Here is an 18225-nt window from a genome sequence, read left to right as displayed (position 1 = left end):
GGGAGCGACTAACAGACCGCTCGCGAGCACTCTGGAGCATTGGAAGCGTTTATTGGACCGCTCTCCAGATCTCGCGAAAGTTGACGCTTCGAATAACGTTGGTTGCGATTGAAATCGGTCTTGAATGATCATAGAGTTGAATCTGTCGTGATTTGCATCGATCGCGATTGAGACCGGTCGTGATAGCCTTCGGTGGTGACAAATATCAGTCGCGTTTGACATGAGTGAACGACGATCGACCATTCGCAATGAACTCACTCGAGTGAATGGCATGACTGAAACGACCGACTCACTGGCCACGAGACTGCCGGGAGCGTCTCTCCTTTGATCACTTGTGACCCCAACACAAAGAGAAACTGACTCCGTCTTCGCACGCACGCACGCGTGCTACACATTCTGGCTACACACGCGAAGCACGTCCCAGAGCAGCGCTCACGTTTTTCATTCTCATTGCGATCATGAATGCGTTAAGTAAATAACATTGCCGCGAGAAAAGGCGCGAGCATTTTAGTTATAAAACAGCTGCCACCTGTGGTCGTAGAAGTTAAAATGAATGAAACAATTTCAGCAAAGGAAAGTTATCATAACATAGGAGATATCTCAAAAAACACGAAAGAAACGCATTGAATCTACATACTTAACATAGAGATCACGGAAAACCACCACCAGGCGAAAGTGATGAGCCGACCTAATGACAACGGCCTTAATCCGCCTCTGCGTTTAGTCCACGTCCTCTTGTAATCCGGGCTTTACATCCTACTTTCCCACAGTTTGGAATACCTGCCCTTCATGGGAGTGCTTTGACCTTTCCGTGGATCGGAATTTGGCAGCGGGTGTCGTCTTTGACCTTCGACTTCCTGGGAACCATCTCACAACCAACCACACCATCCAGCGACACATACACGCATGCCGAATGCATTTTCACGACCGCGTCCTCCGCGAACTCTCTCCGAAGACCAATATTATTACTTCGGTCGGGATCGTCGGGATGTACAGTCCAATTCAAAAGTATCGCAACGAATTCAGCAGCGCCACTTCCTACGCAGTTCGGAAACGGAATTTCAGTATTTTCTGTAAAACTGGACGGAGGAAAATTTGAACAACATTCCTATCTCTCGCCATATTTTTATTACTACATCATTAAAAGGAAATGTTGACGGGATATGTGACATGTTTAATGCTACATGAAATGTGCACCTCATGTTGAAGTATATTTTCTTACGATTAATGCTGAAGTATTTTGATGAGTCAAAGCGAACTTGCAATATACGAAAGATCTGCCTCAAAATCACTGCAAATAATACCACCGTGTGCTAAGATTCAGTTTGATTTTTTACAATTGAAGACTAGTTCGTTTCTGTGCAATGATTTAACAAGTTCGTAATGAATCCCTTCCTATTAAAGAGAGTCGATCCCCCTAGTGGTAATGCATCGGGATATCTCCTGTATACGTGCGAAGTGTGGAGTTTCAAATCTGTCCGGGCAAAATACTTTTTCGATGTCACAAAATGGCAATGAAATATTTTTCGTATCCACATCAATACATTTTACCCAGTTTTGTCAGCGAGAGTTTACTATTTAGAGGTGGGTACTTCGCCATCGTTATTCATGTTTAATGTGATTTTAATTTGTTTGTATTAAACACATCCGCAAATGATGAGAGATAAATATCGAAAGAAGACTGGTTAACTCATCCGATGGCTTCGCAATGACCTTGGAGAGATTCGGCGTAAACCCACAAAAAATAAATGCGAACGAGTTTTCGAAAATGCCTTCCTTCACGAAAAGATGAAAACGAGGTATTACATTCTGCAGGAGAATCATAGGCGGTATTTAAAACAAAGACCCCTGTTGAATATGATGTTCACGAAGTAACAATTTTGAGCTAAAAAAGACGCCTATCCTTTTTTAGTAATATCCACGAAGTCCATTTCCAACTACATAGTTCATACTACCGCTACTAGTGGCGCTCCTGTTATTTTAATCCCGGGAAAGACTAAAATCGCGGCGTGCGTAAAGTAGCTCCACATCACGGAAGTTACGGGACCAGTGATTTTCTTTCCTTGGATCACACTGAATGAACTTATTACACCGAAGTTGGCAAAAAAACGTAAAACACGAAGCATAATTTCGAAAGAATAGACGTATCATTATGACAAAACATTGCTTGCAATTTTTATGCGATGCAGTCTCGTGGGAATGGAAATACAGCAACAAGAGAGACATTTTCAGAGATCAACAAATTTGAAAGAGGAACTTCTCAACAAGCATCTACATCAAAATGCCTCGCACAACCAACGGAGAAATATACTTGTTAAGCACTTTCAAAAGACAGACCAGAGGCCTTGTTTTCTGCATGCGCTTGTTCCAAATAGCTTGAAGGCTCCTTTTAAATGATGCAATTCTGTAGCTACCAATGAGCAGAAAAACCTTACTAATTTTTATCGTTTTGTAAATAAAAACTCTGCCAAAGAAGAAGATTCCCTGGTAGCTCAAGTGATGGAACACCTGGCATTAGGCTGGTGCTGATATTATAAAAATTATCGCTTTGCTCGCTGGGGGGCTCTGCCCCTCTAGACCCCCCGAAAAGGCTTTCGGCCTTGTTTTGGTCGCTATGGAAGGTCTTATACCTTTTGTATGCCGCTTGTAACTTACGGATCTTTTAATTTTCAATTGGCTAGATTAGATATAAGTAATATTTCCATTTTCAAGTAAAACGAGCGTATGGTACGTGGGTTAGATAGATAGATAGAAAGATTATTTATTATTCTAGGACTGATGTCCTCTCAGAACAAAACAATTCACAAAGCATATATACATACTTCAATATATTTGCTCAATTTCTCATTGTGAGCAGTAATAGATAAAAAAAAATATTATACAATATCCAATCAGTGATACAAGTTTTATACAATGTATACAACGGTAAGACATACAATTTAAAATCAAAATTACAGCGTGGCGGTAAGCAATAGACCTTTGACTTAAATAATTTCAGAGACCGAATTTCTTTCACACTTTTAGGCAACTCGTTCCAGAAATTTGACCCAACAACCTGGAAAGATTTCTGGAAAGAAGTTGTGCGATGGGCGGGATAGTATATAAAATTTATATCTGATCTCGTGGTAATCGAAGTAGTTTGTTGCTTAATTTTAAATAGCGTATATAAGTAATCGGGCTGTTCGTGACGAAACAGTGAGTAGAGAAAAGCTGCTAGGAAATATTTCCGGCGTTTTTTAGTTTGAAGCCAACCAATATTTTTAAGGTAGGGTGAAATATGGGTATCTCTTCGGATGTTGAACACAAACCTTACGCAGGAGTTAAGAAGGCGTTGGAGTTTTAAATCTAGATCATCTGGGATATTGTTGTAAACCAAACAGCAGTAATCGAAATGCGGGAAAACAATGGAGGATATTAATAGTTTCCTCGTTTCAATAGGTAAGACTTCTTTATTTAATTTTAATAGATATAAAATTTGGTTTACTTTCTTAGAGATATCTTGAACATGATTTAACCAAGAGAGATTATTCGACATAGCTACTCCGAGATTTTTAACAGCGTTTGAGAAGGGAACTTTAACATTACTCACTTTGACATTTGGGATTAAATCAAGGTCTATTTTATTTATAAGTTTTGTGGAGCCTAAGATAATGGCTCTGGTTTTAGAACAGTTTAAAACTAGATAATTATTTACAACCCAGTTTGATATTGAAGCAATGTCCTCATTCACTTTTTCAATAGTATTTTCAAGGTCATGAGGAAGACAATGTCGATAAATTTGCAAATCATCAGCATAAAGCATATATTTACAATACTTAAGGTTGTGAGGAAGATCAAGAAGATAAATGGAAAAAAGCAAAGGTCCCAATACAGAGCCTTGAGGAACACCGCAAGTTACATCATTCCATTTGGATATATTCCCACTAGAGTCTTTGACTGCTTGGCGGCGCCCAGTGAGGTAATCGTGGAACCAATTTAGTACTGAGCAGGAAAAATTCAGGCACTTCATTTTTTGTAGAACCTTAGAGTGGTTGACCCGGTCAAAAGCTTTGCTAAGATCAAATAGCACTAAAACAGTGACCATTTTATTATCGATTGCACCTCGTACATCATCCGTGACTTTTAAAAGAGCGGATTGAGTACTGAAACCTTGACGAAAACCAGATTGAAATGGGTCAAATCTTTTATTCGCAGTCAGGTAATTTGTAGTTTGTTGATGCACAATTCGCTCGAGAACCTTAGATAATGCGCATAAAATGGATATTGGACGGAAATCCGAAGGAGAAGTTGGTTTCTTAACTTTGTTGATCGGTCGAACTAAAGCAGTTTTCCAGCATGAGGGATATTTAGAGGAAGAGAGTGAGTAATTAAAAATATCAAGAATGACAGGTATAGTTAATGGTAATGATTTTTTAATAACATCAATGGGAATACCATCAGTACCTGTAGCATTGGATTTAGAAAAAGCAAGGAATTTCTGCAGAACTTCTTGGGTAACGTGTTCGAAGAAAAAGTTGGTGTCACTGAATGGAACATGTGGGTCAGTTACTGAGGCATTACCCGACAATAAAGAAGAAGCAGAGGTAAAATAATAGTTTGGTTGGTCTAGTGAGAGGTTTAATGGCAATGAATGCTGCTTATTGGAGATAAGTCCAAGCTGGCGTAGCTGCTTCCATACTTGATTTGGCTCATTAACATGGGATAAACGAGAAGAATAATAGCAACGCTTTGCCTTTACTCTCAAAGTTTTAACTTTGTTCCTCATAGTTTTAAATTTATTTTGATAGTCAACATTCCCGGTGCGAAGAAAGGCTATCCTAAGACGATTTCTTTCCTTGATATTATTCCGAATATCGTTAGTAAACCATGGTGTAGGACGGGATTTGGGGTAGACGGTCTTTACAGTGGTTTGTGAATTTATGCTTGCCAGGAGGTTTGCGTTAAATAGCTGCATTTTTTGTTCAATAGAATCAAACTTAAAAAGATCACCCCAATTTCGAGTCCGAAGATCAACAAGAAATTTTTCGGCGTCGAAGTTTTTAAAGTCACGAAAAGTGTACGGTTCAGGGGAAGGACGAAGGGTTTTGATTCTATAATGTATAAGAATGAGGTCATGAGAGGAAAGAAAAGGAACAGGGGACTGAGAGCTAAAGATAATTTTTTCGGAGTTATCTACGAAGCAAAGATCCAATAAAGTATGACTACTTGCAGTGTGATGGGTGGGATCGTAAGGAACCATGTAGAGATTATTACAGTAGGCTAGATTCGTAAGGTAGCGACTATCATAGCTGTCAACACACATGTCAGAATTAAAGTCTCCCATAATAACAACATTTTTAAAAGTAGGGAGAAATCTTAGGAGATCGTTTTCAAAATCAGAAATGAACCCGATCTTGGGTGGTCGGTAAACAACACATAATAGTAAATTGGCAGAGTTGACGTCAGACACACTAGCGATGAGGTATTCAGGCCTTGAGCAGTAGGCAGGAGGGGAGTGGGAAAGGAGAGTCACGGACAGATTTGAACGAACATATATTCCAACGCCACCACCTTTTTTCCCAATTCTATCATGCCTGATTAAGTGAAAACCAGATAGATTTACCATATCATCCGAAACATCAGGGTGAAGCCAAGTTTCACACATACATATTATATCAAAAGATTCAGTAAGAAAATAATCCCGAAATTCATCGATGTGACATAGGAGGGATTGACAGTTTACGTGACAAATTTTTACAAAAGGGAGTTCATGCTGCTTAGAATTATGACTTAGATTTACAGAAGCTGCAACACATGAACTCAGGTCCTGATGCTATGCTAGGGAATCAAGATCACCATTGTTGCTTATGGTAAGTCTTTCACCACCTTCAGCTATACGGGCAAAAATTCGGCCGCCACGCACCCAAAGGAATTTGAACTTCCCTTCCCTTTTAAGACTTCTGGCAGCAGCGTAAAGTTTTCGATGGGCAGGGGTGAGAGATTCATTAATGTATATTGGTGAACGGGCTGAATGTCCCGACATCCCGATATGGGATAGGCACATTTTACCTTTAGCACGACGAGCACGAATAAAGGCCTCAGCAGTGCGTGAACGGAGAAAACGGACAAAGATAATAGGTCGGGCCTCACCAGTATTCTGAGACCCTCTACGAGTATTAATTGGGTAGGCGTGGTCAATATCTTCTACAGTTAATTCCAAACCCATAGCCTGACCAATTTTACATACTAATGTTTCAACATTAGCACCATCTTCTACCGGAACCCCAAGAATTTCCACAGAGTTTTTGAGGGAATCTTGTTCGACACGGTTAACCCGGGCCTCAAGGTCACACACGAGTTTCTTGAGGGTGGCGGTTTCGCTAACTGCAGATTTCAATTCTATGCTAAGCTGAGACACAGATTCACTCATGTTGGTAAGAATTGAAACATGTTCACCTAGAGTAACCTGCGTTTGAGAAACCAATTTCTTAAGTTCACTTTGCTCACTTTGCATAGTTTTCATGCGTTCCAGTATCTCGGACAGCATCGCTGCGGAAGGATCACTTGGGACGGCTGGAGGTTTCAACGGGGTATTCTCTCCTCGCACAGAACGTTGGCTGGCGAGACACGACCCACAAATCCAAGACTGCTGTAGCTCCTCAAGCACTTGCACGTCTTCAGCAGACATTGAAACGCAATCTAGATGGTACAATCCACTACAAGTGGCACAATTTAGGGACCTTTTATCCCGTTTTACGGCCAAAGACACTTCGGGCAGTTGGGCATTGCGTCACTCGCACTCACATAAACTCGCGAAACAAACTCACACGAGGAGAGGAGCTCTACAAAAACACGTCTGCTCACAACGAGACCCAGAACAGGACTGATTACAATATGAAAATAAAATATTAATGAAGAGGAACGTTTTTCTGAGGGACTAAAAAATAAAATGGATTTTAAGAGTCTGACACTGCTAACTTATTCAATTCAAATACAAAATAACGTTGAGAGCATGTTCCCCTGAAACACTCAATTTATATATACGTAACATAACGACTTTACGAAATACAGTTAACTACATTTTAAATGATACAGAATTATAGAAAGCGAGTAAACACTGCAAAAAACATAGTTAGAAATACCAGTTTCTGATCGAACTCTTCGCAATTTGGATTCATATCGAGTCTTGAATAGTACTTCTGTTACTTCTAACATACATGTTTGATAAGTGTAGTTTGATAAATATTATCAACACGGCACCCATCAGATCGATAAAACAACAAAGACCAAATCCATAATAAACGCGACGTAGCGTGAGCATATGAAAGAATTTCCTCCCAGAAAAACATTGCTCTGATTTAAAATCATAAAATTAGGAGTTCAATGTAGGTTACCTCAAAATAAATACAAAAAAGCGGAGAAGAGATGTGCCTGCATAGGGTACTGAACACAGGCCCCCGACGCGTCATAGCAGACTCTATCGACCAAGCTAATCGGTTGTCATAATAAATATTAAAAACACGTTTATTAATTTTTTCATATAATTCAACCAAAGTCAACCAAATAAGAATAAGGTGCGACTGCAGTTCCCCTACGTAAGCTTAAGAGAGGATGATGCACATAATAGAATTACGTAGGAACAAAATATCAATATCTAGAGAAAATGCACAAAGTGGAGATCCTTAGCATGAATTGGGCCTAGTATGACGAATTTAGAAATGACGATTTTATTGAAAGATTATTCGTCATGATCGCGAATGATACCACTTCAGGAAAACCTCTATAAATTTTTAATGAGTCGGTATACACAAACATCTCCTTAGAGCTTTAATATCCAATATAATGCGAAATTAAATCATCTGGTGAGGTGCAGATGACAACTTTTAATGAACAAGGCATCATAAATGTCATGATTTAGAATATATTTAAGCTAAATAACTTAGTTACTCACTGAAACGTGCTTTTCCTAGGACAAATAATTTAATAAGAAATACCTATGATTGCACTTATCCTCCATATTCTATTATTCACTTCCTATGACGCACCAGCTCACAGATAAAATTGCACTTTAAAAAAATTGTAACAGAAAAAGAATGTCAAGATATATGAAACGCTAAAAATAATTTTTACCTACCTATCTTTTAAGGAAAGGTTTTTTAGATATCTTTCTACTGCAATCGTGTATCGGCAACAAGCGAGGAATTACATTATGTGCACTTGTTAACTATGGAATTAATAACAACCACACTTTCGATTCTATAATCTTACTTATCCTCCATATTCTATTATTCACTGCCATTAATGCACCAGCTCACGGATAACATTGCACATTAAAAAGGTTAGTAACAGAAGAAGGACGTAAAGAAAAATAAAACCTTATCGCCATCACAAAGAATGAAAATAAAATCATTTTTACCTACCTATCTTTTAAGGAAGATTTGTTTACCTTATATTTCTCCTCTTTTCGTTTGAATACGCTTTGATGTGATCAAATTTTTCTTCATACGGAAAGAAGCCATTAAAAGATTGACTTTTCAAAAATTACTGAGTAAATATTCTACCTTATCTTTATCATCATTTCGTTTTAATTCCTTTATCTTCTTTCCCAATTTAGCTCCTCTTGTTTGCATAAACAAATATGTTACTATGATTGTTTGTTTGTACGACTGCCGCGCCGCCATTGGAATTTGGTGGCCATTTTGAACTAATCCCCATACTCAATTTTAATTGAATAGACAGATAAATAATTGGAAATTAATTGTTTTCATAATTTTTCCTGGGGTTTCAGACAATTTTAGAGGGGGTCTTCATAAGACTTTTTGTCGTATCTCGTCTCCTTCACCCCAAACATTTGCATGCGTGAGTGAATGAATGAATGAGTGGTCGTTAAGGGGCTTTATGGTATGTAGATTATCCAATTTATTATTCGTAGTCTTAAAATGTGGAAATTGGTGAGAATAAAAATACAAAAACATCTCTAGATATGTGCGACGAGGGATAGCCGTGCTTGAAGAGGCTGAAGGGCCTAAATGCAGTTACTTTAAATGTATAGATTATCGACCCCGAAAGACATGGAATAAAACGCTCTCTAAGGTAAACATGGAATTTTTGAGGCCCTTGAATAAAATATTCAAACGTTGTGCCGTATCTGGATTCCTTGAAGCAGTCAAAGTGTGCCCGATGCATAGTAAATGGAAGGAAGTTAAATTTCCTCCTATCGTTAGTTTCTCATTATTGTGGAATGGCCTCTTTGCCTCCGTTATTCTACCGCCATTTGATTCCTCATTTCGTCTATCGTTGATCTCGTCTTTTCAAATATAATAATTCACCTCTTAAGGCCAAAGAGTTACGGAAAAATGAGCAATGCATTTAGCGCAGGGAGCAATTGGCAAGATGTTCCAGTGCCTATACGTCAAAGCCAGCATTCAAAGCAGAGAAAGTGGCGAAATGACATTGGCATTTGGTTTGATCGATTTAGAATCGACGGAAAGTAAGCGCAGTGTCGAAGTCATTTGTTTCATGCGCTTTTCATCGTGCTTTGTTAATCAAACCGTGAATCATGTGGATGAAAAGTGACATTGAAATTGTGTGGAATGAAGAAGTACCTACAGTCCGTAAAAAAACACGACGAAGACTCAACCAAGAAAACGGATACAGGTAAGAAAACTAAACTGCCATTGAGCATATGGGTAAAAATTGCTGCTACATCTGTTAAAAAATGGTAGATGGCGAACAGCAAGGGTGCATTTTATTCATTTGCACCCCAATGTAATTATGGGATGATAAATATTTATAGGGCCGAAAATGTATACACTGTTACTGGAATCATGTCAGGCTTTCAAAATGCATTCTTCAACTATGTTAAATAAGCGGTCTTGGTTGTTCAATAAACTGAGTAAGGAGGATGTTTTCCTTAGATTGTTGTACTTATAATAAGAATTAATTCTCCCAAGGGTTCTTTGTGAGCATAACCTGTTTGTACAGGATGGTAGCCATAACACAAGCTGTTCTAATTGGCTACCTTAATTTAATTCCACAATGTAATCGAACCTCTAGCCAATAAGGATTCTTGGTGCAGTAATACATATAATTATTACAATACCGATTTCTCGTTAAGTGCTGAATTTAATTAATAATAATGAGCATTGCATTTCGTGGTCTACTTACACGCACGTTTCGCTCCGCACCAGCTGCGTGTATCTGTCGCTCACTTCATTCAGGTTGACCACATACATCCAGTTGCCTCGGTTGTTCATTGCCGCCTTGGGCATTATGAACTGCGCGTTCGTTGGACACAGCTTCTGCGTGTTGGCCGATGCAGACTGCCGCTTCGGCCTCGAAGACTTCTTCTCTTCCTCACCCTCTCCCGATTTAGGCTGCACGTCCACCGATCTTGAGAACCTGCGGATGAGATTAGGCGAAGAACGGAAAGATAATAGATAGATAGATGGAAGGAGGCGAAGAATGGAAAGACGGCAAAGAAAACGGATCCCTTTGTTTTTCAAACTTCACCGCAATCGACATTTAAATAAAACAGTTAAACGTAAGTGCCCACTTTTTACCATACTAATTTCCGATTTCATAAATAAATAAGGCGATTGAATTGGTTTAAAGTATACCGGGACTAGCCGCGGTGATAACTTTTACGGGAGTCACCCGCAATGCAAAATCGTGCGAAAGATCCACAGAGAAAAAAATCATCCGCCTTGACCGGGATTCGAACCCGGATACCACGATCTCCGGTCGAGTGTTTTAGCCAGCTAAGCTACCGAGGTGTCATTCTTTCCTGTGGATATTTGTGGACAGTACCGGAAATCGGGGGATCCGGGTTCGAATCCCGGTCAAGGGGGATGATTTTTTCTCTGTGGGTCTTTCGCACGTAGGTGATTGAAATCAAATTAATTAAGTTTCATGAAAGGAGAAGTGCAGCAGCCTCAAGTGATTATTCAGCAGCTCCATCGATCCTCCACCGACTTGCATGGGTTGCGCTTAGCGCCCTCCCGTGTTCTCTGCGGTCACTCGTATTTACCACCATCAACACTTCTAGAACCCTTGCCCCCGTTATTCCCGGAAAGGGGGCTCTATCGCGGTTGAAAGCACTCACCTGGTCCACCAGTCTCCGGAGGGGGTGTAGGGCGCGGGGACGACGGCCGTGTACACCAAGGGACCCACGAGGTGCGGCGGGTCCAGCTTGTACCTGCGGTCCGGGTATCCCGCGAAAGTGGTGCTCGCGTTGAAGGGTGCGGTGGTGTGGTGCGAGGCATCGTAGTGGTGCGGAGCTGGTGGCGGGTAGTAGTAGGTGGGGACGGCGGACGGCGGACTGTGGTGGTGGTGATAGGACGGATACGGAGCCGGAGGCCTGCACGCGGAGAAACAATTGAGTCACTACATGCGACCAGCCAACACAGACGGACGAAGCAAATGCAACAGGGCCCAATTGCAATTACTCGTACAAATTTGAAGTCAATCACAATTTCAAAGAGGAACAACTTTCAGTTGCAAGTGTTGTTACAGTTTATTACCGCAACTTTTTGAAATCAAAGCCAGTACGCCACAATACGAAGAGTCCGTTAAACTGCAATACGAAGAGTTGGTCAATCTACAAAGCTGATTTTGCCGGAAGGGGAGAACCGACAAACTTAAAGCCGTATTAGCATTTTGTGATTACTTTGATCATTACTGTAAGTATTACCTTCAATAATTCATACTTAGTGGGTGAATCTGCAGCAATGGGCGACCTTTTGGAACTACGTGTCCCGGTAAGTTATGTGGCGACGAGTAAAAATTACCTTGAGAAAGCAATGAGTTGATTACAAGCAGTAGTTGCATTTAAAAAATGCGACCGTTCCAAGTAAGAAGCAAATGAAATGTAACCGTTACCGTTAACTCGGCTATATTTTCTCAGTTACTCCCAAATTCTGCATATCAATCAACTAGACACTTGCGATTTTAAAATGCACAACTGATTCAGTAAACCAGCGATTATAAATGAGCAACTAACGAGAAAAAAGGCGGAAAAAGTATTTTTGACACAAATATAGCTTGGTGCTTCTCCGTCGAATGGCATTTAAAAGTTCACGCAAACGTGAAGATACAACTCTAAAAGCAATCGCTCAAACCAAAGCCAGATCAGTTCGCTGTTCACTTCCTTTCCCTATAGATGCCAAACTGGGCGAGTGCGTGGTTGTATCTTCGTATATTCTCTAGCATTATTTTTTATTGTTTTGCAGTATGAATAACATCTTGTCCTATCTTACTTCCCAATTACTTATGTTTGGTAGTTAAGAGCAGGGGCGGATCCAGGATTTTGTTCTGGGGGGCACAAGGATACCTCGTATTACAAAACGAACACAATGATAATGAGACCGTATTAAAATTCTTGCATATTTTTTAAGGGTCTGGGGGGGGAGGGGACACGTTCCCCCCTAGATCCGCCTATGGTTAAGAGTATAGTGAATTCGAAATAAGTATCTTGAGTTAAATGGAAAAGATTTATTATGATTTTGTATATTCTAAGGTAAATTATGGTATATTGAGTTGGGGCAGTACATTTAAAAATTTACTGAAACGTTCACATACTGAACTAAAAGAAATTGCTCGTACTATAACCGGAGCAGTTCGCTGTTCACTTTTTTCCCCTATATTTGCCAGATTGTAGATACTGCCCTAAAGGAACTTATACAATTACAAGTTACAACGGTTATCCTATCCTACGTATTGAATTTGGCAAAAAAAGTTTTAGACAATACTATCTACAAATAATACTTCACATGCATTGTCCAGACCAAATTTAAATTTATTTAAAAATAGCTTCTTTCACTTTAAGCCATAAATTTTAAACTGTTTGCAAAAAATAATCAAAGGATTATACCTTTCAAAATCAGGCGAAGCTCCGGCTATTTACTGGCAAAAACATGTTAGTGGATATTTCATCGAGTTACTTTCGCAAACCACATTCCTTCTTTTAATTGCGTAAATTACATTTCTTTTCCTTTGTTTTTTTTCTCCATACAATAATTGTATATTTATCATGTAACAAAATTTAATCAAGAAGATATTTTATTATTTTATATTCAGTAGAATATTACGATAACTTTTGAAGGATGTCCCACCAACAGACAAAAGCCTCTGGCGTCATCCAAAGCTTCAATCTTCATACCTACTGTTGTGGGAATAAAAAAAACTTAAGGGGTTGTCAAATAATATTATTATTAGATTCATGAACTGCCGTTGGATTTCTAGCCGGGTTAATGTTTCCATAATATTAAACGTTTCAGCACTCGACTCGGGTATCATCTTCAAGGAAATGAGAAGCAAACGTTGGGAGCCTAGGGACACATCAAACCGGCTGGAAACTCGATAGCAATTTCTCAATATATTTTTCACTAACTGAACGCCTAACCTCACTATAAACTCTCATGCAAATTAAATGTGGAGTTTAATGCTATTAGCTCTGTAACTCGGACCCTAATTAAAATCTGCAAAAAATCAGACATGGTGGGGCTCAGGCAGAACAATAATTCAACAAAATGTAATAACTCAATGAATAATTCAACAAAATGTAAGGATACTTCCATTAATATCTATTATGCAAAGTAATTTTGAAATTTGACTACAATAAAGACTGTACCATGCTCTTAAGTTGAGAAATTTGAAAATTAATAAAAAAAACAAATGGGACGTAAACGCCGATAGAAAGCGAGATATCAAAACTTCAAATGCTGACTTCGATGCTCAATTTTTTTACCCATCCATCAACCTGTTAATTTTACATTGATTTTTCAAATGGTACAAATTTGCTGCACGTAGTGAGAGCAAGCCATTCTTTCATACATATGACACTTAATTTCAGCCAAAAAAGCAACTCATCTAGTGGCTAGCGAAGGCTCGGTAATTGGCAATTTAGCTCTATGGAGAGTGTAAATATGAGGCGGTGATTTTTTAAAAGACTAATCCGCTCATTTGCCTTATACACGTTCAGAGGATATAGCAATACATGGGAGCAATGAAATAAAATAGCTCATAAAACGTGATGAAGGGATGTTTTGAATTAGTCAATGCCAAAGTTCCACGACGTCACCTTTAGCACGAAATTAATGCAACTACACCAGATTTTAAAAATCAATTTCAAGCTGTATTTATTGTCTTGTAATTAACAAGTAGTGTAAAAAAATTGTATCTATACAACTAACATAGTTATAACCTTTATCTATGGATTCGATAAAATTTCACCGTATGTACAAACTTAGAGTTGAATGAGATTCTTATCAGTATTTGTATAACTGCACGAAGTCCCTGCATATAGGTACCTTTTTAATTAATTACAAAGGCCTCTATGCATAATTCCAATTAGAAAGGAATCGTATAGGGTTTGATTGAGAATATTACCTTTTTGCGCTGATTGTGAGCTGCCGAGGAAAGTCCCAGTTATTATTATTATCATCATCATACAGTCACACGCACACAATGAGATGAATTTGAAATGCTGAGACAACGATGAACGGTAAACGTGTCTCTCCGACTTCTCATTGCTAAGAAAAGGTTGCCCAACAACTTTAACAATAATTCCGGTAAAAATAAAGGAAAACCTCTTTCTTAACTCGGCGAATAAGATTTGGAAAACACTCTCCAACTTAAGCTTTCAAAGGGCAACTTTTCAATGGAGAACCTGAGGGCTAATCACTCTCAACGCAAAAGATGATGACGGAGGAGTCGAGAGCGGTCAGGAGAAACAAATGACGGCTAATGAATCGAAGGGAGCACTCTTCGTGTGATGATCAATAGCCGAAGGCCAATTGTAGCGTTCACAAAATTAGGGCACAAAGGAAGTGGGTGAATTAACGGAAAAATCAGAGCAAAGGCTGTGGAAAAAATTAGAGATAAATTGAAAGTGAACACCAAAAGAAGCTCGAGACGTAGGGGCATTTATGGAAAAAATAGCATGGACTGGACTTACACTGGATTGTTAGTTTACTTGTCAAGTCCACAGGTTATTTTGCATCCCACGATGCCCTCTTTTATTATTCACAGTTCGAATCTGCAACGCACGGCTGAAAAGTGAATGAAACACAATGAAGCGAATCCGCCGCTGCGTGTTCCTAAGCTTTAAACTCCATTTTTCCCGTTCATTCTAAATCGACCGAAGCCCACGCTAATTTCCAGATATTTTTCATAAGAACGCTTCCGTCGACATACTTATGGAGATTGGAATCTCACGCTCAGTGCTCTCAGCGCATGATAAATGGCTCATTTCTAAATAGAAAGCAGTCTTAAGTTTAATTCGATTTTAAATTGGCTTGAATTTGCTGCAGTCATTTCGCTCAGAGCTTTTCTCACGTGTTTTTTGTCATTGTACCCCAAGATCCACGGAAGATGACATCTTGGAATTGAAAAATAATAATATTAAATATGAATTGGAGGAATAATCTTCGGAAAATACATTTTTAGCTGCTAAGGAAAGGGCCAATTTGACAGTTTTCTTTTAATGCGTGAGACAGCTTTCTTTAAGTCTTCGGAAGAGCGATAGATAACCAATGCGCGCTCCATGGCTATGAAGCCAATTTTGCGTTAAGGATCCGACTCAAGATGTTAATTCACAGCAAACAAACCGGCCTTAATTCTGTAAAAATTTGACCTTTACAAGTCTTACCTAAAGGCCAAACCGGGAAGATTTCATGATTGTCACGTGTTTTATTCTTCGTGGTATGCAAAGCTATTCTATGAGGCAAAGCTTCCACGCACTTCCACTACATTTATTGATCGGATAGAAAAACCCCAAATGAACTGATGGGAACATGGCTTGAACGATGATGATCCTCCCAGTGATAAATGAAATGTTGGACAAAAACAACATGATATTCCTTTTTACTCTTCATTTATTCCCAGTGTACTCCTTATAATAAAATTTCATTTAATAGATAAAGTATTACATCCAAAATTGTACAGAAAAGATCCATGTGAAAAGATCATCAGCGAATGCAGAAGTCCCCAAGTGCATTTCTTTTTTCCATCGAAACGGAGAAGACTCGTGTACGGTCGTGTTGAGTTAGGGCCCGAGATTAAAATCTGAAGATATATTGCAGAGGGTTTGGTGTCGGTATCACAACGGTAGGGAAGGCATTGGAGAAGAAGGCTGAGCCCCGATACCTAAAATCAGGAGCACCGAAATAGTATGTGCCACACAATATGAGATTTAAACAGACAAATATAGGGTAAAAAGTATAAAAAAAGAAGAAGCACTGTTTACCTGGGCGTCTTGAATTCCATGCGGGACTCGTCGGTCAGGAGGGAGGAGTAGTCATAGCCCCATCTCTCGATCAGATACTGAATCAGGTGGCTGGAACGAAAAACAAAAGGAACTTTATAGTAGACTATCTGCTCTCTCGAGAAAGGAATCGAAATCGAAGCGAAATGGTCCAGCAAACAAATGACAACGTAAGTATTTAGTATAGTATACGAATAGTTTGAATGCGCAATGGTACGCGTTTGAAGGACTATTTGGTATTTTTGACCACTTTAACTATACATCTGAAATGGATGGGTTTGGTCTTCAGACCATAATTAATAGGCAACTTAAAAAAATATGAAGCATGCATAAAAATTGTTTGATATTGGCCTAATATTAGGGTTTTAATTTCGCTATGTATTTTGTTACTTATTGTTAGTCACCAAAAAAATTTGAGCGAAAACTTAAATTACGCATAAACCTTTTCAGTACAGTTTTACGACATAATTACTTGAGTGATTTCATTAATATTGTTTCACTGCGATGTTGTGCTGCTTAGCACTTAACGTGAATGAACAGCGAAACATTGGTGGAAAAAGTTGACGAATAATAATAATCCTAAGATTAAGCCTTCTAAATAACTTGGAGTCCCGTGGGTTAGAACAAAACAGAAGGCGTGGAAGGAGACCATGAAGGGGTCGAAGTGAAGGTATTTAGGTGGGAGAAATGGAAGGCTGCAGTGACACCAACCTTAGGATTCTAAAACTGCAATAGGTACCTCACTCTTTCGTTCCGGCACGAAACTGCACTTAGGGCGGCGTTCATTTGCGACACGGAATTTTGTGTAAATTCACGGAAAGTGGTGTGGTGGGTAGAGTGGGTCGCTTCCCACTCAGGGGATCAAGGTTCAAATTCCGGCGGCGGAGATTTTTCGGAGACTGCCCCATCCCCGATTTGAGTGCTTAGTGCATGGAGGCCACTTGTTACTACAGCACTCGACCCGTCGCACAGTGGGGCCAAACCCCACATTAGACGGACAAAAGTCAAAAACTTTTACTAACAACCCTAAAATATTCATATATATGTTTTAGAAACCGCTTTAGTGAAATCCAATATTAAGTTTTCAATATTTTCGATTTTTTGATTTTTTCAATTTTAATACTTTAAGAATTTTAAAAGTAACTTGATCAGTTGTAAAAATAGATTACATATGAAAATTTGAAATAATAAAAATAAAAGTTCACGTCAATAATCCTAATGGTCAGAAAAAATCTGATATAAAATTTGCAAAATTATTTTAGCAATATTTTTGAAAAAACCTTCATGCTTAATAGAAAAAGAAAGATTTGCTCTTAAGTTTGCACCCAAGAGACAGCTGCAAAGCTGGGAACTGCGGAAAATAACAACGAGAAATATACTTGGACTTGGACTCATATCTATAAGTTTGCATGTACCACTTTCCAATACACAAAGAAATAAAATACTGCATTGAATAGGTAGTTTTAACTTTCAAAAATAAAATACAATAGAATATGGTTTATTGCGCGTAGAGAGTGAAAAAGTACTAAATTGGCATTCCGGAATCGAATAAGTACACCTCAGTTGAACTGGAATAACCTTTTCGGGCGCTCCATTCACGACAGGGTGGGAGCCTCGGGAATGACCTCTCTACATTTCAAAAATCTCAGCCCTTGTGTAGAAAACTTCACCGCTTGTATCTATGAGTAGACAAAATATATAATGCATGCAAATTTGATTTATTACAAAATAATAATATCTTAATGGACACTGTTTATATTATAGTTTACCCGTTGTTATGCGGCCATAGCGGCCGGATGGATTCCCTTTCGGCTTGTCATGGGTAGCTTATCTTTTATCATAAAACTCTTTTTGCAACTCGATGGCAGTTGATTTCTTTAAAATTATTTAGCTCATTCTTCAATTAATTATGTATCTAATAATCACGTTACGATTCCGTCCGATTATATAACTTTTCTCTAATTAAATAAAACTTTTCATCG

At 38.8% G+C, this 18225-nt stretch overlaps 1 protein-coding gene across 1 annotated transcript in view; it reads right to left on the bottom strand.

Annotated features, from left to right (window-relative positions):
* The window catches only part of LOC124161595 (protein spaetzle 5), a 117626-nt gene that overhangs the window by 14213 nt on the left and 85188 nt on the right, over nucleotides 1-18225 (bottom strand). The window contains exons 3-5 of the mRNA XM_046537978.1: nucleotides 16226-16315; nucleotides 11084-11338; nucleotides 10147-10380 (exon numbers count right to left, since the gene is read on the bottom strand). Of these exons, the coding sequence (XP_046393934.1) occupies nucleotides 10147-10380; nucleotides 11084-11338; nucleotides 16226-16315 (579 nt within the window). The remainder of the gene's footprint in view (nucleotides 1-10146; nucleotides 10381-11083; nucleotides 11339-16225; nucleotides 16316-18225) is intronic.

This window comes from Ischnura elegans, chromosome 6 (assembly GCF_921293095.1).
Source record: "Ischnura elegans chromosome 6, ioIscEleg1.1, whole genome shotgun sequence".
Classification (NCBI taxonomy): domain Eukaryota; kingdom Metazoa; phylum Arthropoda; class Insecta; order Odonata; family Coenagrionidae; genus Ischnura; species Ischnura elegans.
The sequence above is the reverse complement of the archived record's forward strand: the minus strand, read 5'-3'. Positions and strand labels throughout refer to the sequence as shown.